Here is a 27,209-nt window from a genome sequence, read left to right on the forward strand (position 1 = left end):
ATAATTCGCCGAAACCCATTTTCCACTATTCTATAGGGCGTCAACTTGGAATCGAAATTCACGCGCCTTCTCTGATTGCGAGTCGCGTTTCCGACCCGTTTAATAAACGACCGTTCCATCTCTCTCTCTCCATCATTTGCGTGATCGATCACCTCGCGTGCGCTCTCGACTGTGCAAGTCCGACGAGACCGGCCGCTGCGCGAGCGCCGTCTGCTCGCGATGGTAGGCGCACCGCCCTTTTCCCGGGAGATGTCGCTGCCTAAGCGGTCCCCCTAAAACTTTAGGTCCCCCTCTTTTGTTCTGTATTCCTTTCCCGCTGTCGCGCCCTTCTGTGGCTGAGGCCATTTTATTTTTATCCTTTTTAAGCCTCGTCATAATTTTATGCCGCGCCCTTCTCGGTTTAAGCACAGGGGATGACAGTCCGCGGTCGGGGTTCGCCTGCGAAAAGTGGAGGGCGTAGATTTGAAAGCCGAGATTAGGGTCGCTGCGTTTGGTTGCCGTCTGACTCGCTTTCGCCCTTTGCATTATTTATCTTCGTACTGCCGCACGCGTACAATGCCCAGAACTTATGTCCCTTACGCACAGCTGCATCTATAGCGCGTAGGACGTCGGCTTTGTTTTCGTCTGTCGGAAATGTGCGCGCGTTTTATTTTTGCCCCCCTTTTTCTGAGCTTTGCATCGCGTTGCGAAACCTTTGCATGACAGTCAGAGGTTCTGTTGCGGCGTTGTCCGCCTGTTCCCGCTGTCCAAGGCAATCACGACGGCAACGACAGTGGTTGTTTGTTTAGCTATAGCGCCGCTCTCTTTTCGTTTTTCTCCCTGTGCGCGGTGCGGTCAGCCGCCGTCATACTTGAGAACGCCGGTTGCGTGGCGAGCTCTCGATCCGCTGCCTCGGTTGTCCCATTCAACGGGGAGCGAAAAGTCGCGCGTTTGGCCTCGATTTTGCCGAGTCCAGGCCGCATTCAAGAAAGGTGGGAGAAAAAAATGCCGAGACTGTTGTGTGTCTGTTTACAAACACTGAATGGTCGCTTCGGAGAAACGTCGATTGTTGTCAGGCGCTCACCAATCCGTCTTAATTTTCCCCCGTTGTTATCCGCGCTTTATAAGCTTTGGGACGGCGAATGCTCTCCCCTAAAGATATTTGCTTGAAGTTTACAAGCGCAAACGTGCGGGTTCTGGTTCTTACTCCTTGTTTTCTTTTCCGTCTTTTTTTTTTTTTTTTTTCTCGGACTGCGACGCCTGTGAGTTTCAAGTCGCAGTGCGCATTTTGAACTCGCAGAGTGATGTGCACTGTTCCCGCTCCGGTCCGGCCATACCTCGGCGATGGTAATCACGTCCGTGACTGTATAAGGGGAAATTCTCCGCTCTGTCGTTGTGTCGCGCTGGAGTGGATTTTACATCTGCGCCGTGAGAGCGCGAGCCTTGGCGAGGGTCTTCATCAGTCGTCGATCGAACGACGCGTCGGCCGGCTTCATTGATTGGGTCGCGGTTTTAGGCGGCGTCAGTCGCAGGTTCATTTAATATGCCTTACTGCTGAGGACAGTGTCCTCCATTGTGGAAGTTGTAATTTCGTGGGAACTGGTGTCGGAGGCATTTGAGAGCTGCTCGCGCCTCGTCGCCGCAGCAGGGTATACGAACAAGGCTACGGCCTTGTTCGCTGTTATATATACTATGCGACGTACGTGTAATGTGAGGTCTCGCGGGGGTGTCGCGGTTTCGCATTTTCACTGTCATGCATGCCGTCACACACATTGCAGATCCGGGAGGTAAGAGAATTTTCCTACTACTTGGACACGTCACGCTGAAACAGAGTGTTGTCGTATAGTGCGCTGTTTTATGCATCGGTTACGTTCGTATGCAGCTGCCGTGTCCATATGGCTCTAGTGTCGCCGGCAACTGACCATACGGAGTTCGCTGACCCTTCAAGTGCGTGGGGTGGTTTGCTGACGACTTCCGAGTTCAGCAGGGCACATGTGATCTTCCGAGGAAGTGCCGTTGCTGCTATCTTCCTGGGGACGAGATAGCGCGTTTCGGGCGGAGGGCGCGATCTCTTGAAGTGCGGTCTATTTTCTCGAGTGTTCAAAGTACACTCCGACTGTTTCCGCTGGCATTGGGGGCCGGACAGTTCACATCGTCTCGTTCAACCTATATTGGCGGCCTTCTTTGCGCAGGAGCGGGTGTGGAACATCGCCTGGAGCATTGCGTATACTGTGAAACAGCTTGCTGTGAGGAAGAAAAAAAGAAAGTTCCTATTTCGATACCCGCGAACGTTGTGGGGAATGTTGTGGGAAATGTGGGGAATGAAGATAAGGATGAGGGAGGCGTAATGGCTCCGATTGGGCAACAAGCGCTCATATTGCGTCGTAACCGCGTGCACGCCGAACTAAAGCAGAATGCACGGCGACCAACTGCTTTGATACTCAGCAGTTGTTTCTCATTATTGGCAAATATTCAAATCTGTGAACGAGTCCGGCCGCGTGAACTGCGCTACCCTGACTGCGTGCGAGACGTCCGAATTTTGTTTTAGCCGTCAAGGTCGTTTGCGACCCGTGGACAGTCGTCGAAGCCCGAGCAGTGCGAGGAGGAACGCGGAGGAAGGGAGGGGAGTGGATGATCGTTGAAAGTGTTAGGGAAATTGGCTTTCGGTGAGATGACGGCCAGCAAGAAGGTGGCCGTCGCCGGTGTTGACTTGAGCCAGTGACCAATGGCAGCATGCATCTAGAGCATCTTTCGGCGAATACTCGGCTGCTCTCTGCCATCACTCGTGGTATCACCGATAACTGTTGATTACCTTTGTCAGTGCTTTTCAAACCCCCATCTATACCCCCTGTAACCAATTGCCTCTGTCAGTATAAAATATTGGCACGTAACCCTCACGAAAGTGTTTTGGCCTTACCTAGCTGGCTAGCCGCGCGGCCGTCCTTACGAGGAAGGCCCCTGCCAACGCTCGTTCTGCATGTAATGACGCTGGCCTAAAGTTGTCTATACTCTGTGCGCGCCAGTTGTCGCTTTTATCGGAGTGATGATTGACGTGGTGGCCCCGCAGCTCTTCACTCGTGGCGGCATTGCGTTGTCAGCTTGGCTTTGCGGCACGTCCCGAAAGCAGAGACGCGTGCGCTCACTTCCTGTGTGGAGGGCGAATAGAATCAAAGGGAGGGGTGACGGAGAGAGCATATCGTAAACACGAAAAAGTCCACGGCGTCGGTGGTGTTGGCCGTGTGCATCGCGCTGTCGAAGTGCGCATACATATGCATCGCCGTCGAAGTCTGCCATCTGCAGGAAACGAGTCGCCAAGAGAAGGAAAGCAATAAAAGGCAGGTGGCGCGACGGAAGAAGCGCGCATGGCTCAACTTTGATGGGCGGCTCGTCTTCTTGCAGCGCCGCGCCGTGGTTTCGTGACGGGGCGTCGCACACGAGCCGTACGCGTGCACGGCGTTTCATCCGAGGTCGTTGGAACACACCCGTGCGAGGCACCGCTATTCGCGTAGGCTTGGCTCTCCTCGAACAGCGCGTCCTCGTGTTTTCTTCTTCGAGGTGTGCTTCTGAGGTCCTTGTCGAGGACGGTCGTGCGCCGTCGGCTGCACACGCGAACCGCCTCTGTGGCATTGCGCGACAAGACCCAGTTGCATGCACGCTCTCAGCAACAGCTGGTTCCGAAAGTAGCGTCGGCATACAGACGAACTTGTTGGAAACAGGCGTCTGCGGTGGATGCATCCTGTAGCTACAATAGGGTTACAATAAAAAAAAAACGAAACTGCCCTTGGGAACTATGAATCACGGAACGAACACAGGTTTCGTACAGTGTTGGTCGTACCAGGACGTTTCGTTGATGTTGAGGCCAGTGACAAATTCGGGTCAACTTTGAGGGCTGGTAGTGGTAGTAGATACCGAATGGGAAACCTAAACTTTGTAGAGAGAAGTGGTAAGCGCGTTGTCCGCTAAGGTGTCTCGCAGTAGATTGGCCTCCATGAGGTGCGGTCGCATTGTGATCAGAGCAACTTCCCGATGGGGTGCAACGAGGGCGCTTCTTGAACGACGTCATCCTTTCGTCGTGGATGTCCGCGTGGCTGACTTCTTTCAAAGCGAAAGCGTTATAGGGCCCAACGAAACCCGGCGTTTTTGCCAAATATGTGGTCCGGAAAACGCGGTTAGTCAACCAGAAGTGTGACGTCATCACATCGGAGACCAATCAGCAATTCGGCGCCGAAATCAAAATGTCCTCTATACCCATCTGACGCCATAGATAAAATACAAACAAAAACAATCGGACTGCAGCTGAATCAAGAATCTTCCTGGGAGCAAAGTAATTACACCCAAAATAAATTTCAGTTAATTTGGATACAGCGGGAATCGAGCCAGGGTCTCTGGATCGGTAGATGGGCAAATTATACCCACGGCCGAGAAGGTTCCTTGGCCCAAGCTGAATAAATTAAGGTAGACCTAATGAACGTGCGGTGCAGTCAATAGTTGGGGTAATGATGGCGGAGAAAAAAGCACAATAAAGGAACTAAAAACAGTGTGACGCGTTCGTGCTTTCACCTTCACAGCACGAAAACAGTCTTAGGTGTCCTCCGTAGCCTTTAGTCCTTTCCTAGACACCGTCTTTCGTGTTTCGTAAACTTTCATGAACTTTTCTTTTTGGTTTGACTGTCTTCCCGGCAGTGGTATTAGTAATTTGTCCAATAACAGCACTAAACGATATCGGCCTTTCAGTGCTTGAATTTGGTCGTGTGATTATGTATGAAACTTGCTGTATAGGTCGAACAGGTGACAAGGAATCTTAGCGGCTGGTCACGCCAGTGTCCAGTCCTCCTGTTTTGTGTGTTTACGACGCTTGGCCAGCGTTTGCCGGCATCTCAATAAAAGTTACACATACATACGCGGTGCGGTTAAAAAGATTCGCCAAGTGTCGACTGGCGAAGCAGCCCTAATTCTCTACTCACTCAACTGGTATTCTAATACCAGTTGAGTGAGTAGAGAATTAGGGCTGCTTCGCCAGTCGACACTTGGCGAATGTTACACTCAACTGGTATTCTAATACCAGTTGAGTGTAACATGGGGCGACGGCTGTTTCTCTTGTGGGCTCGCTAGCCAATCGCACACGTCGGGAAGGGCAGCTGTCGCCCACACCTGTCGAGCTTCCACTTCGTTGCAGCAACTTCTGCCCTCTTTTGGGCCTTCGGTTGGTGTTCCATGAGAGCGTGTGCTTTTGGTGTCCAGTATCCAACAGGCGCCGGCTCTCGAGTAGCCCTTGGTGAAAGCTGACCTGGAAAAAAAAAAAAAGAAAAGGTAATAAATGAAGCCGGAGTGGGCGATCGACTTTTATTTTGGACACGAGCGAGCGGTAACGCGAGCGAAGTTTTGGAATAAATATTCCCAACTACGCGCGCCGTGAAAAAAACACCTGTTCGTCCGTTATCGCATAGAATGGAAACCGAGGAAAGGAACACGGCTACGCTAACTAGCTGTCAGCGGCGCCTGAAGAGAGCGGAATGATCGCAGTCCATTCAGTCCTGCGCGGCATATGAGGAACCCACCAGCAACTCGCGAACTCTTACCCCGTTCTGCTATTGGTTCGCCGCCCCCTCCCGTTACTTCTTTATTTTTTGCTGCAGACATTCTTGAAAATTTTGCATGCCTTCTCTCCTTGCTGCTATTTTCATAAACCAAAGGGATTGGTAGCCAGGGCACTCCTGTCGATTCTGGGACCATGGCTACTCGAGGAGGTTCAGAGCCAATTTTCTTCCCCGCGCCTTCATTCCGTCGAAAGAAGAGGCTCTTCTCAACAGATCGCCGTCGGCTGCGCCGCGCGGTGGTAGCGAGAAATGAGATAAAAGTCGTGTAGAGGCACTCGCCGGAGGGGTGAGGAGGTCACGTCGGCGGTGACGTCACGGCCCTGACTCAGCCGAGCAGGCTGAAAACAAACACAACGCATGCCTCGTCGCCTCGAGACGGCCGTGAACATGACGGGACGAGGAAAGGACGCGTACGCGTCCGTGACGTCACGTCACGGGGGAGATGTGTCGGTTCGGCGTCGTTGCACGACCGAGCGCCGAGGACATTATGGGTACATACCTCCCTCTCTGTATAGTTGCGCAAGACAGGTGTCGCTGCGGATGGGTTGATGTCAAGGTGCCTTTATCGTGTGTGTGGTTCGCCAACAGCCTCGGGCCAATAAATAAAGGTTGGCATTTACGCGATTATCGGCGGCTTCTTTTTATTCGGCACGAGTTTCCGTTCGCGTTGTGAAAGAAGTCGAGGTCGGCTGAAATTCCGCGGCTATTATTCTCTTTTTGTAGCTTCCATCGCATGTGACGATGGCATCGAGAACGCTTGAATAAATTAGCGAATGCAAAGCTTCCGTGACCGTCCAGGACGTGCAAAATTGTATGCATTACAAAATTATGCAGATAAATTGAGGCGGGTAAATCTGCAGTTGGGACGAAGTATTGTAATGTGGCCTGCAAGCCACGTTCCCATTGTATGGCAGAATTCTTCACTTTGTAGGATCAGCTTCTCAATCATCCCTTCGCATTGCTGTCATTTCACACTGTGTGTGACAGGGTTTGCTTTTCTTGTAGCTTTAGCTCATCAAAAGCGTAGCATGATGTCGCAGGCTCCTGCTAGGTGTAAGCTCCTTCGCTAAGAAAAAAAACTCTGAGTCACAATAACCTCATAACAATTCCTTATAGTAAGCTCATACAAATCTCGTATCATGTCATACAAATATCGTTCAATGTATGAGAAATATATGAGCTTGTACGAGTGTAGTATGAGAAATCTGTATGAGGTTATTGTGACTCGTACGGTTTTTTCGCTAAGGCCAGTTAAGGGTGGGCGTACGTCAGCATACGTGGTTCCTCAGGGATCCACATTTCTTCTTCCCATCGCTGCAATTTGCGATTAAATTTAGGCTTGCTGCAGTACATACATTTGCTGCATGAGGACTGCAGTTTTAAACTTCCATTCTATGCAGCTTTTGGAGCAAAAAAAAAGCTTGCACTAAGCAGATGGCATCCGGAGATACAGAACTCGCGTTGTAAACATTTTAACGAAATTGCCGACATGGTACACATGATGTAGACATACCCTAGCTACAACGAACCAGACAGGAATATGGAGTCCTGGGAGGCTTTAATGATCAGCCAGAACGAAGACATCCCCCCCCAAAAAAAATCATCCGTCTAGCCCTGGACAACGCTGAATACCAATTAAGGGACTCCAGCCTGCTGAAAGGGGAGGGATTTTTTGATTTGTTCAAATAAAGTTATTCATCGTCATCTCGGCACATATTTGTTGCACCTAATTTGGGTAGTTCATTCAGTAGTGTCTGAGTCCGCTTCCAATGCTCATCTGCATATTGTTGCGTTGGCAATAATAGTGGTGTCTGTGGGCATTCAATTATGGCACCTTCAAGAACCTCTACTGCCAGGTGAAACTTGTAGCTTTGGTACGGAAAAGGAAAACTCGGGAATGCTTGAGAATGTACAGACTATAGTCCTCATGCTTGTAAATGGAGCCCTCTAATTGTCTTCTGTGCTTTGGCCGTATTTCATAATTAAGCTTTGCAAACAAAACGTAGTGGCTGCGCACACTCTGGAGCTTCTTTAGACATAAGGTGAAAAGGTCAGAGGCAGACTGATTGCGCGTTGTTGGCATATGGGTGTGCAAAGAGCCGTTGTACGGTATTTGTTCATTTTATAGGTTTCATTCGATTTTTAGTGTTTTCTCTTCTTGTTGTATTGTGCGCATTTGTGAAGGTATGTGTTTCATGTTTTTCTCCTTTCTCTTTCTTATGGCTGATGCAGGGCGGACAAGAGTGACGTGCTGACTGAAGACCTGATCCAGGCCGAGAAGCGGGTGGACAGCATCAAGCAGACGTGTGCCTGCACCCACAAGCGCATCCTCTCCTGCCTGCACAATGTCTCACTCGAGGACAACGAGAAAATGCAGGTGTGATTTGGGATGCTGCTGTTTAGCTGGTGCATCGTCGACCCTTGTTTCTTTGTATTTTGCGATGCCTGCGCTCTCTGCATAAGTATCGGGCATCCTTCTTTTTTTTTCCATCGTATTGGCCACTGATCTGGGTCCGCAGATTTGGTTACGGTTATCATGGTCGCTGCATATCTGTGGAGTCTACTATCTAAATGCAAAATTATAGGCGTACTAAATAAAAAAAAGGGGGGTGGAAGGGGTTATAGGAATATTGCTAAGGGCAGTTAGGTCTCCTCTGGCAGTCGATAAATTTTTTATAGATAAACTGTTCTGAACCCGAGAATGGAAAAAAAAAAAAAAGACAAAAGAGTATCAGTACTTCTGCTTGTTTTGTTTTAGATAAGTTATAAAATGGCTACAACATTAAAATCAATACTTTACAAAAACACTAACCGTTTGGGCGCCTACTATATCGCTGGCCGCCATCTGCATCAAAACATCATTGAAGTGATTTGGCGAAAGCAGACTCAGCTTTCAAATGTTGACTGCGCGGTCCTTTGACTACTGTTCGATTTGAGTCGTGCTGCGCATTTCCCATTCTAAGGGACGAACAAATATTCAAGGACTGCGAATCGATTGTGAGTCCACGCATGGACAGACATTCTGCCGTTTGTACAGCTATTTCGCTCGCTGACATGATGTGCGCATTCTCGATATTGTCCCATAAGCCAACCTGCGCGATTCTGGTGTGGCCGATTGTCAACGCATCTGTGTTGGACCTTACAGGAAAAAAATTGTATAGACATTTAAGACCACTTATTTGTGATAATGCTAGAGCATATGAATGCGATCACAATGGCCACAAGGGTGCCTCCATCGCCGTGCTTATGGAATCCACTCACAAAGTCCGTTCGTCGGCGTGTAGTAACACTGGCGCCACTTATTGAGAGATGCTTCGAACCAGACTTCAGTGGTTACTGACGCTACGCTGCCGACGGAATCGAGACTTCATTCTAGAATGCACTGATTTCTTCAGAACTTCACACATGTCGGCTCGGTGTTGCGGCTGGAGGGGACGCGCCGCTGCGCACGGAAGAAGCACCAAAGCCTGCAGAGAACGGGGAAAGATGTCCGCTCGCCGACCAAGTCGATGTGGATGGTCCCCTTTTCATGTGTGTAATAACGCGTAGACGTGAGGAGGAACACACATGCACACATGTAGAGGGTGTCTTTGGAGCGAGTGCCAAACGATGGTCTTGCACTCTCGCCACTACCCCCCCCGGACCCATACCTCGAAGGGCCGCATCCCTCTCATTCCACATGCGCCCGCTCTCTTCGTACTGCTGCCGACGAACAGCCGGGTGTCATGAAAGTGGCAACCCCGCTGATAGTCCTTTCTTTCTACAATTTCTTTCTACAATGAATGCTGGAACATCTGCTGAAAGATGCCATATCTCCTGCTGCAAAACAGACTGGATGTTTGTGCACTTTAAAATAAAAATGTGTTTTCTGCATTCCTTGCTTTTTGTAACTGGCTATGCATCTTTTTTTAGTACACAGTATTCGACAAAGGGTTAAGAATAGGAAGTATGATAAAATCTTTTCGAGTTTGTATTTTAACAACCACACTATGGAACAAGGCTGTAGAGTGCGCAAGCAAGTTTGTTAATCACCATGTCATGTTCTTTTATTTCGTTCAGAAAAAAATACCGGAGCTTGCCCTGTTCCACAGCCTCCAGGAATGTCACAAGAATGTGGGCAACCAGACACTGCTTGGGTGAGCATTTTTGGTTTCTCGCGCATGGTGCTGCGAAATCTCAAAAACATCATTGGCGTGCACTATTGGCAGTTGCAGAGAGGTTGGTTTCACCGGTGGCAGAGCTTGGACAAGCCGTAAAATTTCTCAAAATGTGATTGTAGCGGAGCTAATTGTACGTGGGCAGTGAATTTTTCATGAGCCATGATTAGACAATTGTTTTCTAATCCAACATTATTTTAACGAGCAGTACTGTGAAAATTACATAAACAGGAAGGCAGTGTGCCAGATGCTGTTAAGATACGTGAATGGGAGGCATCACTGCTATTTTTCATGCTGCCTTGTTGGTCAACAGGTCATGCTCAACAACTTCTGTTAAGCGCTACCCAAGCACGAATTCTCAGTTTTGTTCACATGCTTTCAACTGCTGAGGTCTCCGTTAGCCTGGGGGTTGTGAAGTAACTTCGGGATGGTGGTGGTGATGATGATGCTTTGGCATGTACCCTTCATATTGAGGTCTCGTGGTGCTTGGATATAAGAGAACAACAAAACAAGGCAAAGAAAACACTAAAATTTGAAAGGAAGAGAGAGCGAGCAGGCATGACAGTCCCACCTGCCGAGCCATATTGTAACAAAGGAACTTTTGGACTGTTAGAAAGAGCTGTTTGGTTTCAATTTGTTTCTTCTTCCAATCTGCCCAAAAGCTGTGCCACCTTCTTTCGAAGGGACACTCAGTAGAATTGGTAAGCAAAGCAGCAGTGGGGGCCAGTTGGTTTACAATTTCAAGAATTTTCACGCTACGTTATACACAGACACACACAAGTGTGTGCCTGTGTATAACGTAGTGCGAAAATTCTTGAAATAGAATTGGTCCATGGCCCCCAAGATTTCTCCTCTATTGCATCAGAATTGTGATGGGACCGTTCTTTGCGCAGCATTCAGGATGATGTCATACCATTTCGCTTCCCATTTGGCATGCGTCTATCAGTCAAGTGGAGGCTAGTTTACGATAAGTCTTCAAATCTACAACATACATACCTCCAGTTGTATGCCTTGATCATCTCAACACACCACACGACCTTGCGCAGGGACACCACAGAATAGGAGGGGAGAGGGTGGGTCATCAGAGAAACGGGAGGAGTACAGATTGCATCGCACAACCAGTCACATGGTGACATGTGTCAGAGGAAGAAGTGTGGGGAGCGGGCAGTGCGGTAGTGCATCTTTGCACGAGCCGGCTTTCGCCTTCATACATACATAAGCAGTCGTGTATCTGACAGATGTGTTTCTGAGGCCTCCCTTTTCTTGTTTTTCCTTCTCAGACAAGTGCTGGCCGACTGTGCGGGTCTTCAGATGCGGCTGGGCCAAGAGCTACTCGGCTACGAGCGGGAGACAGACCGCCAAGTCCTGCAGCCCACCACTCAGCTGCTTGAGGTGGGTCTTCCTGCCTTACCTCGACTTCATAATCACTCACGGATGAACAGACAACATGCGAATCGGGATGTTCTAGCAACTTGGGAACTGTTTGAGGCGCATGTATTGCTACATGCTCTGGTCTCAGCTTAATCACAAGTGTACTCTCTGAAGTATGTGAAATTGCACTTAGAATTGACTGCATTTTTTTTTTTTCATCAGGGTTTTAAATTTTATTGTTGCCAGAACATGGTATTATTAGCACCTCCTTTCAAATAAGGGCAAATTATCTTGTGTATACCTGCTAGGCTTTAGGAGATAACTGACTTGAAGGAAATGTGCATATATGAGTTACAAAGCAGCATGATGTACCTGATAGCAATTCACTTTCCCGACCCCCAACGTGGAATTGCCCCCTCTTTATCACCAGACGGACCTGCCCAACATCTCCAAGCTGCGGAGGCAGTTGTCCAAGCTGACACTGGACATGGATGCTGCAAAGAACAGGCACGTGCTTTGGACTTCTTGAGGATGTTGTGTGTTCTCCCGTTAACGACAAAGCAAGGCCTTATCATGTGCACTGCTCCCTGATGCTGGGGGGTATGGCTGCAGCACATCAGAGCTACTCTAATTCGTGTTCTTAGTATAAATCTGTTGCTTAGCTCTGTGCCTGTGTACGGGCTTGTCTGGAGGAAAATAATGCCACTTATTGCTCAGTAAATGGGAGTAAGAACAGACATTTCTTATTCCTCCCACCTTTCACTTGAAACATCTGACATTGGTAACGAGATCAACTTGTTGGTGGTTGTGTGGCCTTGCTTCAAAGATTGCAACCTAAGTTAAATGATTATGCCATAACAGTCTAGTTGTAAAAACAGCCAGGAGTGGTGACTCCTACATTTTTTTTACTTTTTCTAGCCTATAAAACCTTGGTTCTCAATGAAAACAGCATATGTTTTGCTATAATGCAGCAATTTATATACCAGTGAAGGCTAGCTTTCATTTGCATTTTTTCCTTGCTGCACTCTTACATTGTTGACCAGCAGTGTTAGTCGGGTTCCCATCCACTAGTCTTTTTCTAACAGCATGCTGACTACTTCGTGTATAACAAGTCATCACTGTTATGTGAGGTAGCGCTGCTTCCTCTTCTTGGATATGTTGTTAATTCCACCATGCAGGATGCATTACCCATAATGCAATTTTTCTTCGAATATAGGTTTCTCCAATATAGAATTGGTTCTTAGGGTTCAAGGAAGCTCTAGGTTTTTGCAGACACCACTAAGAAGTTTTTGATATGCGTGATTAGAGTAGGTCACTAGGTGAAGTGATGATGGATACACTCAACTACGCGGACATACCCTTTAAACACTCACCTGTTCATCCTTAATGCAGTAAAGCTCAGCGTGTGTTGCTTTCCAAAGCATCTGCATCACAAAGACAACCACGAAAGTGTTTCTTCCTGTCCCAGCAGTACTGCATTAGTGGTTTCACATCTGATGACACACAAAGCTTCTTGGTTGGTGGCAGCTTGGTGGATTTCACTGTGCACTCACTGGCAATAATATAACATGCCTGCAGTTCTCGTGGTGGTGCTTATTATTGTCATTCTGGGAACTGTGAGGATAGCTGCATAAAGCAGATCAGTGCATTGATAGGCACGAGTATGCATTGATGTGCACACACATCTTCCAAATGTTTGTTTGCACATGCCTCTCCTGGGAAGTTTGACAACAGAGGTTATTTTTTTTTTACACTGCTTTTTGACTGCTAACAGTGGCCAGCATTCCATTTAACTATTGTGTCATCGTTAATATCTGCTACATTTCGCAACACACGGGGCTTCTTTTTTGATACTCCTCCTCTCATCTTGACCTTTAAATAGACACATATTTCTGTTGCCCACACAGTGGCTGGTCGTGTCTCGTTCCAAATCACCGCAGAAAGGCCGTTTTTCCCTCTTACTCTGACTTACTTAAGACTGTCGATGCACTCTGAGACTTCGTCACCCCTGCATTGAAGCTGTCACGCGTGAGTGGTTTATCTTGCGTGCTGCTGACTTTTGTTGCACGTCGTCTGCAGGTACCAGACGGCCCTGAAGCACGTCCAGCAGTCTGGCAACCTGGCGACTACCAGCAGTGGCACAGCAGGGGGTGCTGGCAGTGCAGGAGGGGGCGTCACTGGAGCCAACACTGGCAGCTCAACCAAGACCGAAGGCCTGCGCGAAGAGGCAGAGGACGCTACCAGCAAGGTATGGCCAGGTGTTGTAAGAATGGCAAGCGTTTTTTGTGAAATTTGGAAACCACAAAGATCATAACACACTAAGTGATGTTCTGCACATTGTACAGTGCTTGTATATTTTTAGATAAAAAGCTCTTCTTGATACTGCTCACTATTTTCAATTAATATCGGTTTCAAATTCACTTCTCCATCCGTTGGAGATGTCTAGCTTTCTGCTGTCGTCCTTAGACTAGTTCAGATATTAAGGAAGCATTTGCTTATGTCATTCACCATGCTTTGTTATATGGCTATTTGTAGATCAGTAATGCTCGTGAGCTGACCACCCGGCCTGTACATTTCAGTCATATGTAATGTGGCCTCCAATGCACCAGCAGTGGCATTCTTATAGTTTGCATAGCACAGCACTAGAGCACTAGCAATGCTGCTAGTGCTATATTACTATATAAAGTATATAGTGCTACTGGGTATTAACTGGCTGTTTTGAGGTAGAAAAAGGAAAGTAGAAAGGGCGTTCATACAATGTCTCTTAAGCATCACTGTTAGCTGTACTACGTACAGACTTGTGCAGTAGGTAGGATTGCTCATATGACAGCGATGAGGTCGTTGGGACTGGTGTTGCCTGGCTCTACATGAACCTTGCACATGCCGGTTGTCCCATGCTGGTGCCTCACGTGCCCCCTCCTACTGCGACAGGTGGAGCAGTGTCGGGACGCCCTGGCCGCTGAGATGTTTGGCCTGATCGGGCGGGAGCCCGAGTTTGCCCACCTTCTGGTGCAGTGGTATCAGCTGCAGGCCGACCACCATCGCCGAGCACTGGCGCACATTGACGCTGCCCTGCCCGGCCTCTGGGGGCTCATAGGTAATGGGCTCCCCCACTTTTTTGTAGCTTTTTTTTATTTGGAAGCTGAGTGATCCCAGTGCCTACTATCATATACGTGCGCCAAACTAGACGTTTGCTTCAGGTCATTTGCATCTCTGGCAATTTGGGTTAGTTGTCTTTGTTTAATAGATGCTCCTTTCGAGGCTGTCTTCCCACAAAGCTTGGCACCTCATGCAAGGTGCTTGTAAGCATTGGCATTGTACCCATCCTATGGAACGCACTCACATGATAAGTATGCCTTTTGCTTCATTTGTCGAAATGTTAATTTTTGACAAATAACGAATTGCCAAGTACACTACCCCATAAAGCAAATCAAAGGCCTCCCCTTCTTTCAAAAGAAATAAATTTGTAAATTTGTTTAGGAAAAAAAGCAATGAATTCAGTACATGAGTAAATATGGCGTTCAGACCCTTTCTGGAATCTGCCCAAACTCGGTAGCTTGTAGTGCCTTACAACTTATTCACAGTTTGCACCACACTCTGTAGAGCCCCTAGATATACTGGTCCCAACTGCATGATTCTCCTTAGCCCTTTCTCGATTATGGGTACTTTCACGACCTGTATGATCGACGAGCTCTGGCATTCTCACCTGAGGCTGGGAAGCAGCCTTTGTCTTTGGGCAGTCCTTGAGATTCTTTTTATGTCAACCTCTTCCCTTTTGTGATGTGCAGGGAACTCCCCTCAGAAGCCGGTGTTTGGCTTTCCCTTGGAGGAACACCTACGGGTCAATGGCCGCCGCATCGCCCTAGTGGTCGAGAAGTGTGCAGTCTGCCTGCTGGCCTCTGGCATGGATGAGGAGGTGAAACACTTCCCACTTGATTAACTGAGTACCTTGACGTTTTTTTAGGCGTGCTGCCGTTTCGAAACTGTAAAATAAACAAAAATTTCGATATTTGGAAAGCAATGTTTGTTTCGCTACCATTTTAGCAAGCGGCGTTGTTGGAAACAGTTGCAACACTAGTTCAGATGCGGAAGTGAAGAGCCGTACAGTGCTTTGACTGAAAATCAAGCTTGCCCTGGATAATAACACGAACCACTTAAGCTACCCGAGCAGCATAAAGTGTCAGCCCAATATTGGATATATGTTGGCCAAATCTGCAGACTGGCATTGCCAACACATTTCCAACATTGGGCCAATGCCTTGTGATGCTTAGGATATATAATAGCTCGAGGCTACACTGTGAATGTTGTACAGATGCATTGCTCTTGTTTGCATTGACAGAACGGCACATTTGCTGGCTGCTTGACTCAACTGACAGGTTAGTCGTACATCCTTTCGATAACCGCCCATGTTTCATTGCCCTTGCAGGGTCTCTTCCGCATCACGGGAAGTGCATCAAAGATCAAAAAGCTGAAGGTGAGGCCGCCTTTTTCTCGACCATTGCCCACTTGATGTCTGCAGGTTGAGTATACATCATGAGAGGGTTTCGCTGGTCAATAAATGCTCATGAAGTGGCCTGGAAATTGACTTGATTACACCATCTCCTTGGGCCAGTTGATCAGTTTGTTGCGCCTCAAAAAAAAAAAAAAAAGAAAAACGAAATGTTGCAGCAAAAGGGGAGGAGTAGGTAAAAAAGCTCATGCCGAAGACGTGACATTCTTTTCTGTATTTTCTCTCTTGAAAGGACCTGAAAGGGTGTGTTTAACAAAACAATATTTTCAAAATTTCAGAAAGGTCTTCAAGTAATCTAAGCAGCATTGGGCTCGGTCAGTGCTTGGGAGGAAGTAATCTGAAAAGGTCTTGAAAGACTATGGAAATAGGTTTGTAGCACTCTAAATTGGGGTGAAGAGCTTGGATGCTTATTGTTACTGCAAAAGAGTGACTGACGCTTTTCCCAGTTTGTTGGTGCCCTTCGTGAAAGCAATGCAGCCCATGCCGAGGTGCAGGTTTATTGCCCTGCACACAGATATGGTTTAGCCACTTACACGATCTCGATTCGCTCTGAGACGCTGCACTTGCGATGTTGTCGCTCCATGAGCTACATTGCCAATAGCTGCGTTGTTGTGGGCAAAGTCTGTTTGGCTTGCAAGTTATGCAAGCATCCTTTCAGAATCTTCTTCGCTTGCATATGACAAAGCAGGAGAAGTAATTTAGCTAACAGGCAGAGTGGTTGACTTCAGTGCAAGAAGCCTGCTGCTTCAATTCTGTAATACATGTATTTAAGCAGCGAGAAATTTTTTAAATAATGAATTGAAAGAAAGGTACGGAAGTTAAAGAACTGCTTCGCGTTAATAATAATGATACATTGTGTGTCTTCGTGCACTTTCGAATGGTGTTTGTGTTGCCTGGGGCAAAGAGAACCTATCTGGAAATTGGGTGCACTTTACGCTTGACGCATGCATCTTGTTTCAGAGCGCGTTCAACGCGGGTTTCGCTGACATGAGCGAGTTTGAGAGGGACCCCCACACGGTGGCAAGTGAGTTGGCTTGTATTTATTTTGTTTTTTATTTTCGTCTGTATTTTTCTGCTATGCCAAACATCATCAGAGGAAATGCTCTTGCTTTTATTTTTAAGGTGGAAGCCTTTCTAGGCTCATGGAACAAAATCCCGTGAGTGAGAGTTGAGCGCGAGATTTGTGTGCAAGATTCCACGATATTAATTCTTCTCTAGCGTTCCTGCCATCTGCAGTGCCACACTTGAATGCAATTCAAGGAACGCCACGTGACAGGAGCGGTGGTGTACCGCCCAAACTCACGCTTGCCGGAAAAAGTGTGACAGATACTGTGCCTTTCCTTTCCTGTAAACCAATTATATGTAGCACTGCAACGAATGCCGACAAGAGGGTAATGATGGGAGGCAAATTATAGGACAGGAAGGGTAGGCTTTCACCACTCTCCTCTTAAGAGACATCTAAGAGACTATATAATTTTTTCTCGTCAAGGAACGGTGTTTAGCATGTGAACGAGTTTTGCTGTAACACTTGGTTTGTGGGTTTGGTTATGCTGGAGCTGTCTGTGTCATGTAGAAGTTGCTGGCATGAAGGTGGCAAGTTTTGTTATTTTTACAAGCTTACAATCTAATTTATGTTAACGCTGTATAGCAGCTTGGTGTCCCGAACAAAAATTGGATTTTGTTTGCAGAGAATTACATTTGTGAAGGAGTACTACTCACGCACAGACCCGGTCTTTCTGCCTAGGGCTGAGCAGGTGTTCATAGTGTGATGATGCAGAAGTGGTAAAAAAAAGGAAATATTGGCTGTAAAAGTGAGTCCTCGTGGGGTGTTCTGCTAACCCGTCATTTTACAGTAATTGTAAGAGAGTGGGGCCAGTGATCTGGGGACCAAGCGTACTGCGACAACAATTTGTTCTTTTCTAAACTGCCTTTCCTAACCCAGTTCTTTTTTATCTCTCTTCCATTGCTCAGGTGTGCTGAAACTGTACCTGCGGGAACTGCCCGAACCCCTGATGACCTTTGCCCTGTATGAAGAGTGGATAAAGGCTGCAAGGTGTGTGCAGGGCCCTTTCTAATAAATGCAGAGCTGACTTTGTGTTTTAATTTATTTCTTTGTCAATGTAACGTAAGCATATATCTTGCAATGACCTTGTGCAAAATGACTCCCACCACTGCGGTGTAGGGGTTAGGGCGCTCGAGTGCTGGACCGAAAAATGTGCGTTCAGTCCTGGTTATGATGGCTACTTTTTAGTGGAAGCCTAGCACAAGGGCACAAGGTGGTACTTGTGCACTATGCAATGTCAGTGTTCATTAAGAGAGCCCACAGGTGGTTAAAATTTCTAGAGCCCACCCCTGTGTGTGTGTGTTCCTTATTTGGGATGTTTGCGTGTGGAATTTTTTTAGTGTTCCCGATGCCAGTGCTAGGCTGCAGGCTTTGTGGCAGGTGGTCAACAGCCTTCCCCAGGCCAACCACGACAACCTCAGGTGAGTCTCCCCCTGCTGCTCGTCTCTTCTCTTCTTCCTGTCCACTCTCTCTTTCCTTTCCCCTGGCACATGTGCTGTCTCTCTTTGCCGTTGTGGTCCTTGTGGCAAATGACAGCTGGGAGCATGCATTAGCTGGCATTATGCAGCACAATCTCGTTGGGATGAACCTCATGGAGTACTGAAAGAATTTTTGTCATCAGAATGAATGAAATTTGTATGCCGAGGCAAAGGAAATGCGTTCACTCGAGCGGGATTATGACTGAGGGGATTTACTTACGGACAGGTGGCCATAGCTCACTACTCACGGCGAGTACAGCGCAACTGGTGGTCATGACGTCAGTGATGGAGGGGCTAGAGCTGTGCACAGGCTCCAGCTAGCCCAAAAGCCCATACACCGGGCTACTCGGAGACCTTTGGGTTTAGGCCAGGCCCGAGCCAGAGTATATTTGATTTGAGTGGGCTAGACCAGACTCCTTTCTGGAAGTGTGATTATGCCTATGGCGTGCTACGCATCTTGAATGCAGAGCAGGAAGTATTCACTTCTGTCCTCCCCGCTCAAGAGTGCCTGATTTCTCTCCTGAGGCACAATGAAAGAATGCATGAGAGGCACGAGGTGAGTTCGCGAAGTACTTGGCCTCATAATCACTGTTGCTCAGAGTTTGAGCTGTTGCAGTACTGATGAAGCAGAGAATCTGTGTACCCATAATTTTCTCTTCTTACTGAGAAAGTATTGGGCACTCCGGCCACAAATTGGAGCTGCTGTGGAAGAGACTTAGCGCTGCCGGAATATATGCATGTGCCCCAGGCCTTCATCAGGGCATAACTAGTTTTTGCATAATTACTTATAATTATAATTCTATGTATGCGCTGTACCTCTGCATGTTAAACAGATTTCATCATAAAATGGAGAGCTGAATGTTTTGTAAACAAGTTTACCATTTTGAAATAACTTTTTTTTTCTTTATTTCCACTTCCCCTGTATTTATGAAGGAGGGTTAGTATACTCACGGTGGCATGTGCAAAGTAGAGGGGCTTACATTAAAAGTGAGCATGCTCCATTGTGTGCATGTACTGATTGCTGTTTCCCACCAAGCCTTATAACATGTTTAAATTCAGTACACTGCTCCTAGAGTGTCTTAACAAGTGGCTGTTGCATGCGCTAATATAGGATTTCTAACATGACTGCATGCTTCAAAACAAGACCTCTTGCTTTGGAGCGAAGCAATTGCTTCCTTTTGGATCTGTTCCAGTTATGCATTCATGGGGCTAAAGAGGGAGATGAATCGATGACAAAAATGGTTCTCATTCTTAGAACGAGTTGGCAACACTAAGCTGTAGTTATCATTGCGTCTCCATTTACATATGCTGAACTAAATGTGCAAATGTGACAGAGTAACTTCCTCCAAAAAGCTTATTTTTAGCACACTTAAGCATACATATGCTATTCTAAATAATCTGTTTATTCGTTTCATATGATTGCTAGGCAGACACTTGTCATACATACTGAATGAGATGAGCGTTCAAGTTTAACAAGAACCTCATCTGTGGAGGTTTGACCATGTTACATCTTTGGTGCGTAGAATGCATATTAACGGACCGTGATAAAATATGAAACATTTATTTTTTGTGAAGAAGAGAGGGGGGGGGAGAATGTGTGTGGGACTTTTAATGTTTGTTGTCGAATTACAGAAGGGAATCAATACTAGATGGCAGTAGAACAGTTGCCCATGTCTGCTTAGCTTAAATGCCTGTGAACATCAATCTTTGTTAACTGGAATGCAGAATACCCATGTTGCACAATGTCTGCTGTACCTTGTAAAGTAGCCTCAAGCTGGCCGTGGCTATTGCTCTAATTGTGGTGACTAGACTGACGAGTGGAAAATGATGCTGAGAGTGTCCGTCGTGCAGGTACGTGGTGAAGTTCCTGGCCCGCCTTGTCGGCCACCGAGAACAGAACAAGATGAGCTCGCAGAACATTGCTATCGTCATAGCCCCCAACCTGGTCTGGCCCAAGGAAGAGAACCAATCCCTGCACATGGGGTGAGCTCCGTCAACATGCCCCCCTCACAAGCGCATCTCTCAAGCGAACATGTGACGGTTGAGTCCAGGGCATTTGCAAAGACTGTCCTTTTACAGCACCGCAAACTTTTGCTTGGTTTGTGGTACATGTGCTTATTTTTTATCATAAATGGGCTTTCTTCCGTACCGGAAAGCACATTGGCGATTCAATCACTGGTGAAGTGCACTGACGGCAATTCTGTCCGTAATCGAAACATAGTAACGTTGTTCTGGTCAATGTTGTTCTCTTGCTCCTTTTTTTTACGATATCGCCATTGTGAATGCTCATCCAGCTGACTTGCGACATTTTCTCCCCCTTTATTTTTCCTCCGGCAGTGTCAACATGGGAATAGCCAATATGCACAGCTCCATCGTGGACACCCTGGTCAACTATGCAGACTGGTTTTTCCCTGGAGGTTGGTTCTGGCTTTCCTTTTGACATGGTAGTTTTTCATTGCCTCATGTGGAGCAGTCTCAAGTTTTGATTGACGATGACCATGACTTAGTGTGTTGAATGGTGGGAATTTTAACCAATCATTCTGACCACAAATATTTATTGCATACACGTTTTCCCATTCATCAGACCTGAGCCACCAGCAGAAGTTTGCCAACTAAGGGTAGCCTCAGTAAGGCTGTACTGTAAGCCCTCATAAAAGGGGACATGGAGGACAAATCGAACTTGGCTTTTATCAATAAGGTATGGCGTTCTGAAAAAAATGACCGCTCCCAGCGAAAACATAGCCGTTAGATACTGCGATAGCCCAAAAAATGTGATCCTGGTGCTGCTGGGAAATTTGGCAGGTAAAATGCACGTGCTGACACGGGTTTCCAGGAGACTGCGCTACACCACCTTTCACTTCAGAGCAGTGGAAACATATTCTCTCCAGTAAAAACGTCACGGGTCTGATTTGACTGGCGGGAGTGTTTCTAAAATCATCTTTTTTGCAAATAAATTTGTCTTTAGGTGACAAAACTCACAACAGCCGGAATGAGCAGCAGTTTCGTTAACTGCTGGGAGCGTAACGTCAAGGAGTTTCTTCATCAATACCACTTAACTCGGCGTCTCAAAACAGCAGAAGAATTGCCTGTAACTAGTGGAGCTTAGAAATAAGGGTGGAATATTCCACTGTTGTGATGATGCATTTCAAAAATTTAACAAAGGGACACTGAAGGCAGCTTCATCCAGTATTTTTTTTTTTCGTACTTGATTGCGTAAGTGTTCATTTGGCATCAAAGGACGCACTTATTTTATTGCTGGGAAAATCGGATTTATAAACGGAACATTTTACTTCCCCCACCACTTGATCTAAACTTGCGGCATAACTGGAAAAGATTTCGTGATTGTCGATTGGATGTGAACGGCAGTGTAGCCTAGCCTCTTGAGTGTCGTGCTAAAAGATTGCATGGACTTCAACGCAGCTTACTTGGGGATGTGGCCTGCAGCAATGATGGCTGCATTTATTTGTAGCACAGTGATGTTTAGTTAAAGGCCCCATTCTCTGGAAAATTCGATGTCTGCGTTCACTTGTCAGCAAAAAACCACGGACGTGCCTCTGGCAGGTGGTAGTTGGCAGGTGGCACCGCCAGGCACTGATTGGTCGGCAAGTTGCGCAACGGCAGTTGCCCAGTTGGTAGGAATTGCTAACTCGGGCTTTGCCTTTTGAGGTAGGGGAGGGAAGTGGGAACCAGGTGGTAGTTGGCAGGTGGAACCGCCAGGCACTGATCGGTCGGCAGGTTTCGCAGCGTCAGTTGCCCAGTTGGTAGGAATTGCTAACTCAGGATTTGCCTTTGAGGTGGGAGAGGGAGGTGGGAACCAGGTGGTAGTTGGCAGGTGGCACCGCCAGGCACTGATCGGTCGGCAGGTTTCGCAGCGTCAGTTGCCCAGTTGGTAGGAATTGCTAACTTGGGCTTTGCCTTTGAGGTGGGTGAGGGAGGTGGGAACCAGGTGGTAGTTGGCAGGTGGCACTGCCAGGCACTGATCGGTCGGCAGGTTTTGCAGTGTCAGTAGCCCAGTTGGTAGGAATTGCTAATTTGGGCTTTGTCTTTGAGGTGGGTGAGGGAAGTGGGAACCGAATCCACCTGGATCCTGGACCCAGAGACAAATACACTGTTCCTACGCCATGCAGGCACATTCACGCAACATGATTAAGGTGAGGATTTTGTACGTCTGTCAGGTGGTCTTTCAGATAACTGGATAGCTCACGACTGTAGGCTAGTGAGTATATGTGGGAGATAATAAAGCCACCAATCAAGAGATCACTGATTAAGAGGGCAACAAAATACTTGTACTTAAACCAGGATCCACAAGGGGAACCTAAAAGACGGAAGAAATTAACACTGTCATGTCATTCCCTTTAAAGACAAGGCTGAAGTGTCCTCCCAATTTTTCTTTAGTCATTCCTGGCTTTAAAACGCCTGTTTTTAATGGGAGGAGCTTCTTTTTTTGTCCTCGGAACGTGGTACCTTGTTGATATAGGCCTGTATCAGTTTGTCCTCTGCCCCTCCCTCTGTGATAAAATGCTAGTGCATTTTGCTATAGAACTCTAATGCAGTTTAACATAGAGCGACATTTTTGGCGTTTGCCCTTTGCATTTTGTGTAGAAGTCATGGATGCTACTTGTACTCTGAACACGTCACAGAGACACTTATCTAGCCTTTGTTTTCTTCCTCGGGCCTAGAAATATTACTTCTGGAACGAGCTACTGAGGATTTGGAATTATTTATCGTGGACTGATCTCATGTGTTGTGGTATTGAACAGGCAGCGTTCTGCCATAGCATTTTGAGCTAACATAGGAAGACTGGTTCGTGTTCAGAGTTCACGACTAAGGAAAGATGCCACAGAAGGGTGAAATGACTGCTTTTTGGTCAATTTGCTGGTTCTACCTCCTTCCCTGTCCACTGATAGGAAGGAAGACATGAGGCCATCTGACAGTTGGCGTCGATTTTTTTGTCTCTTGCTTTGCCCACGTGTGTAGTGCCATGTTTAACAGCTGCGTTGTGTCGCAATGTGTGTGGAGTCTTGTCTAGAATATTTTTTTCCAACCTCTCTCACACATCTGGCTCCTCCAACACCCTTCCATGTGGTTTAGTTTAGTTCGCTCACATCAACTAGCACACTGTGTATGCAGATTGAGATGTAGAGTGGAGTCTCGCAGTGGTCAACACTCCAAAAATGAGTAGTTAGCATCCTGGTCTTAGGAGAGGTACAGTCATTCCCCAGGCATACTGGGCTCTAAGGGGATTGCAAAATGGTTTGTTTATGAAGCATAGCTGTAGGTAACCTAGAATATGGCGTGCCAACTCTGGCGCCTCGTTTATGTTGCCTGTAGGAATGCAGGCACCACACCGCTGTCTAGCTGATGCAGTTAGTACAGGACCGGCTTAATTGGAGAATTGGGGCAGAGGCCTTCACCCTGCCGTGGGTATAATGAGGCTGATGTTGATGACAGTTTCCAAGGTGCTTTCGACAGCAAAGCAGGCCAGGCAAGGACTGCCGGCAGCCTTCAATTAGCTAGGCAGGCTTCACTGAATGCAGCCACGTTGCATGCAAATTGTGTGTTGTTGTATTGAAGGCTACCATGACCTGCACTCCATGTTCCTGTCGTCACGTGACTAGCACTCCCTGCTGATGTCCAACTCCATGCATCCGCTGCAGCTTCACGCGTGCGGAAAGTGACCGCGGGAGTGCCAACAGGGGAAACGCCACTTGCAGATGTTGCAACACACCATTTTATTCCACACATGTTCCACAGAATGGCAAGCTGATGAACTTTAACAGTAGGCAAAACTTCAGCATTTTATTTTCAAGAGGATGTTGTGGCTCTTTTATAGGAACAGTGGTATATAGGAACAGGCATATATAGGAACAGACGTATATAGGAACAGGTGTTTTACAGGTCTATCAGGATCGACCTTACTTGTGTTTGGCAGTCAGTATTTTCTCTGGTGAGTTGCCTGAATAAATGCAGTACGAACCTAACTGTGCAGCAGCCTGTGCGACACTAACAAATGAAGTAGTAGTTCCCTGTTGCTGTTTGCGGGCTGTTGACCGAGTCCTGAGCACTTTTGTTTTTCCCCCAATCCCTTGCATCCTCCGCTCCCCCCTCCTCGCAGACGAAGACTTCTCCCCCTCTCCCACGAGAACCACAGCTGAGGGCCAGACTCACCCAGCTGCTGCTACCGCCAACGGTGATGTCGATGGTCACCTGTCAGGGTAGGGTGAGAGCGCCTCCCCCCGTTCGCTCGCTCTCTCGCTTGCTTCTTTCCTGCCTAACTCTGCACCCGTTTCTGACCGATGTCGGCTTGTGCAAAACACTGCTGTGTCGTGTTGTTAACGTTCATGTGCCTTGAATTCTGGTATACAGTCTGCAGGCTTTACTCATTCAAATTCTTGACTTTGTAGATTGTGTACGAGTGCGTAATGTACAGCGTTTTTTTTTTTTTTTATTATTTTTTTTTTCTTCAGTAATGTCTAATATTGCACATACATGCTGTGGACTAAAGTCCGGGGAGGAGGTTGGGGGCAATATTGAGCCCTAAGATTACATGGGCATAGACTGTATATCTAAAATCACGGCATTTGCTCTGGGCTAGCATTGCAGCTGCTTGCTTTGAAAGAGAAGAGAGAAAAAAAAAGGCTTGGGAAAGAGACTGCTTCTCCAGCTGGTGTAGCATTGCACTGAACTGGAAAGGGGTGATTATAGCCGCTTTCATCATGGCTGGGTAAGACTGAAAGGTTTGGTCGAACAAGTCGGGGCTGTTGCTGGAACGGGTAGCACTAAGAGATGGTAGGGGCATAACTTAATAGCCTGTGGGCCTAACGCAAGCTCTCCACCACGCTGCACCACAGCTTACGCCATCCTTATAGTGTGCACTTATTTGCATGTCTGTGCAACTCAAGCCACCTCTCACTTGTCTATACACACAGGCAAGCTGCGTCCTGTGCACTGTGCTTGGGAAATTTGGCGTGCTTTCGAACGTGTAATGGCACGAAAAGAACTTCACATAGTTGATTGCCAAAACTGGTGCCACACAGACCTCGGAAGCAGTCCTGCTTCGGGCAGCTTGCTTGAGCAGCCATGACAGATCTAAAAAGCTTTGACGAAACCAAACTGGTACATATTGGTGTTTGCGTTGGGATTGCCTTGCTTGTAGCGTTGCTTGCGGATGCTCACGTGGGGAATTTGTTGTGTGTTATTCGCTTTATTTGGGTTTGAAAACGACCGTGGCTGATACGTGCTTTTCGTTTCACGCGGTGCAGAGCGTGGGTGTCTAGTGTTCACCGGCATGCCTATACAAACCCCTGGAATGCTGTCTGTTCCATGTGCCTTAAACACCTCATCAGGGCTGTCTCTCTAGGTCCAGTAAACACATTTGCCAATCCAGCTTGGTGCAAGCACTTTCAGAAGGCCCATTGCCCTGTACTACATAGTGTGTTCATTCGAATCTGAGTGGACCTTGATTCTAAGCGGACACCCGAAAATTGATGGCCTGGAGAAACCTTTTCTAGGCTATAAAACGACAGAAAAATGAGAAAATTGAGAACAGCTACAAAATCCAAAAGACATTTATTTGCGAAAAGCCTCACGTTCACTCCTTATAGACTGATAAGCATCATACGTACGTAATGCAAAGGCTGCCGGGCCACATGGAAAGACTGTGCTCCATGAACAGGGAAATTCTTGCTGTGTGAAGTCAGCCATCCTCTCAAGTACAATAAACCTCGTTTGTAAGTTTAAAAAAAATATGTGGGGAAAATGCAATATCTGAGAAAACTCGTCATCCGAACTGCTTGATATTGAAAAAATGAACTATTGAATGAGGTACAAATGCATTAGAATTGAGACTTTCACTACACAAAATTGCAGATTAGCATTTATAGATATCAAATAGGAACAGCTCCTTTTTCAGCTCTCACAGAATTCAGTTTGTATTTGTGTTGACCTAAGCACAGAAGTGATTTAGTAACAAATCCTGTTTGTAGAAGGCAATGACGAGCTGAGATCGCTTCCTTGGTTGCTTCCAGATGCTGCACCCCCTTACATTAGTGACATGTGGAGAATCCATCGCGATGGCTTACAGTTGGCACGTTCTCGCTCATGCTGCGTCCCCCAGACCTGGCTCGCTTGTATGCCAGAGAAAAGCTGTAATTATCATATGGTTCACCCGCGTGCCCTTAAGGCACTACAAAGAAGCCATCACATTTCTTCTCGTGAAGCCGTGCTTTCGCAGAAACGAGTGCCTCGTACGGCTCGTTTGGCTTTCTCTGATGCTTCACCCGTTCGAACCTGGGCACTGCAGGAAAGCAACCTTGGCAGTTAGCGTCAGTGTTCAGTTTTTTACGTTGCGATTACTTGTTAGCAGATATCCGGTTGATCATAAAATATATTATACGACCACAGCTTGTCGAAATTTCGAGTGTCATAACAGGGAAATCTTGTTATCTGGGAACATAATAACTGGGAGAAGAATAGCGTAACTCTATGGCAGATTTTTTACTGTCGGCAAGTTTGAGCGATATGAAACAGGAAATTCTGTGAACCAGAAACATATCGAGGTACTACTGTACTTCCATCGGCTGCGGCTAGGAATAGTAATAGGTACAGTGCCATTTTCTGATGGAGGTTTGAAGGGGCTTCATCAGCATGCATTTTTCCCAGTTTCAGTGGATTGTCATTGTGTGATTACGAATTGTATATTTATAAATCCTAGAATCTGAATTGACTCATATTTCGTGTCCTTAAATAAACTCTCACCTTAAATGCAAAGAAATACAGTAATACGTTTAATGTTGGTGCTATGCTTGAAAGATCTCATTGTGGTAATCCGTAACTGGCCCATATGCTGCTCTTTGTAGGGTCTCCGATCAGCCCGCAGGTCATGTGTGAGAAACCCCTCGGAGATTGAAGTATACAGTTTATCTTTTTGCAGTTCTGTAAATGTCTAGCAGCAGTGGAGAAATTTTGTATGAAATATTGTCACTTCTGCAGTTTCCCTCAACTTAGATCCTCTGCTTTGTGTTCTCCAGAATAACGCCCTTGTGAACACATTGC

General features: G+C 47.0%; 1 protein-coding gene across 1 annotated transcript in view; it reads left to right on the forward strand.

The window, feature by feature from the left end:
• LOC146189395 (uncharacterized) overlaps window positions 1–27,209 on the forward strand; it is a 106,605-nt gene that overhangs the window by 71,609 nt on the left and 7,787 nt on the right. The window contains exons 2-15 of the mRNA XM_084604227.1: window positions 7,809–7,953; window positions 9,636–9,712; window positions 11,014–11,125; window positions 11,535–11,611; window positions 13,184–13,352; window positions 14,036–14,201; window positions 14,893–15,020; window positions 15,531–15,578; window positions 16,575–16,638; window positions 17,586–17,667; window positions 18,018–18,098; window positions 20,007–20,138; window positions 20,493–20,572; window positions 24,271–24,370. Of these exons, the coding sequence (XP_084460353.1) occupies window positions 7,809–7,953; window positions 9,636–9,712; window positions 11,014–11,125; window positions 11,535–11,611; window positions 13,184–13,352; window positions 14,036–14,201; window positions 14,893–15,020; window positions 15,531–15,578; window positions 16,575–16,638; window positions 17,586–17,667; window positions 18,018–18,098; window positions 20,007–20,138; window positions 20,493–20,572; window positions 24,271–24,370 (1,461 nt within the window). The remainder of the gene's footprint in view (window positions 1–7,808; window positions 7,954–9,635; window positions 9,713–11,013; window positions 11,126–11,534; window positions 11,612–13,183; window positions 13,353–14,035; window positions 14,202–14,892; window positions 15,021–15,530; window positions 15,579–16,574; window positions 16,639–17,585; window positions 17,668–18,017; window positions 18,099–20,006; window positions 20,139–20,492; window positions 20,573–24,270; window positions 24,371–27,209) is intronic.

Source organism: Amblyomma maculatum, chromosome 5, assembly GCF_055883805.1.
Source record: "Amblyomma maculatum isolate TAMU_Amacu chromosome 5, ASM5588380v1, whole genome shotgun sequence".
Classification (NCBI taxonomy): domain Eukaryota; kingdom Metazoa; phylum Arthropoda; class Arachnida; order Ixodida; family Ixodidae; genus Amblyomma; species Amblyomma maculatum.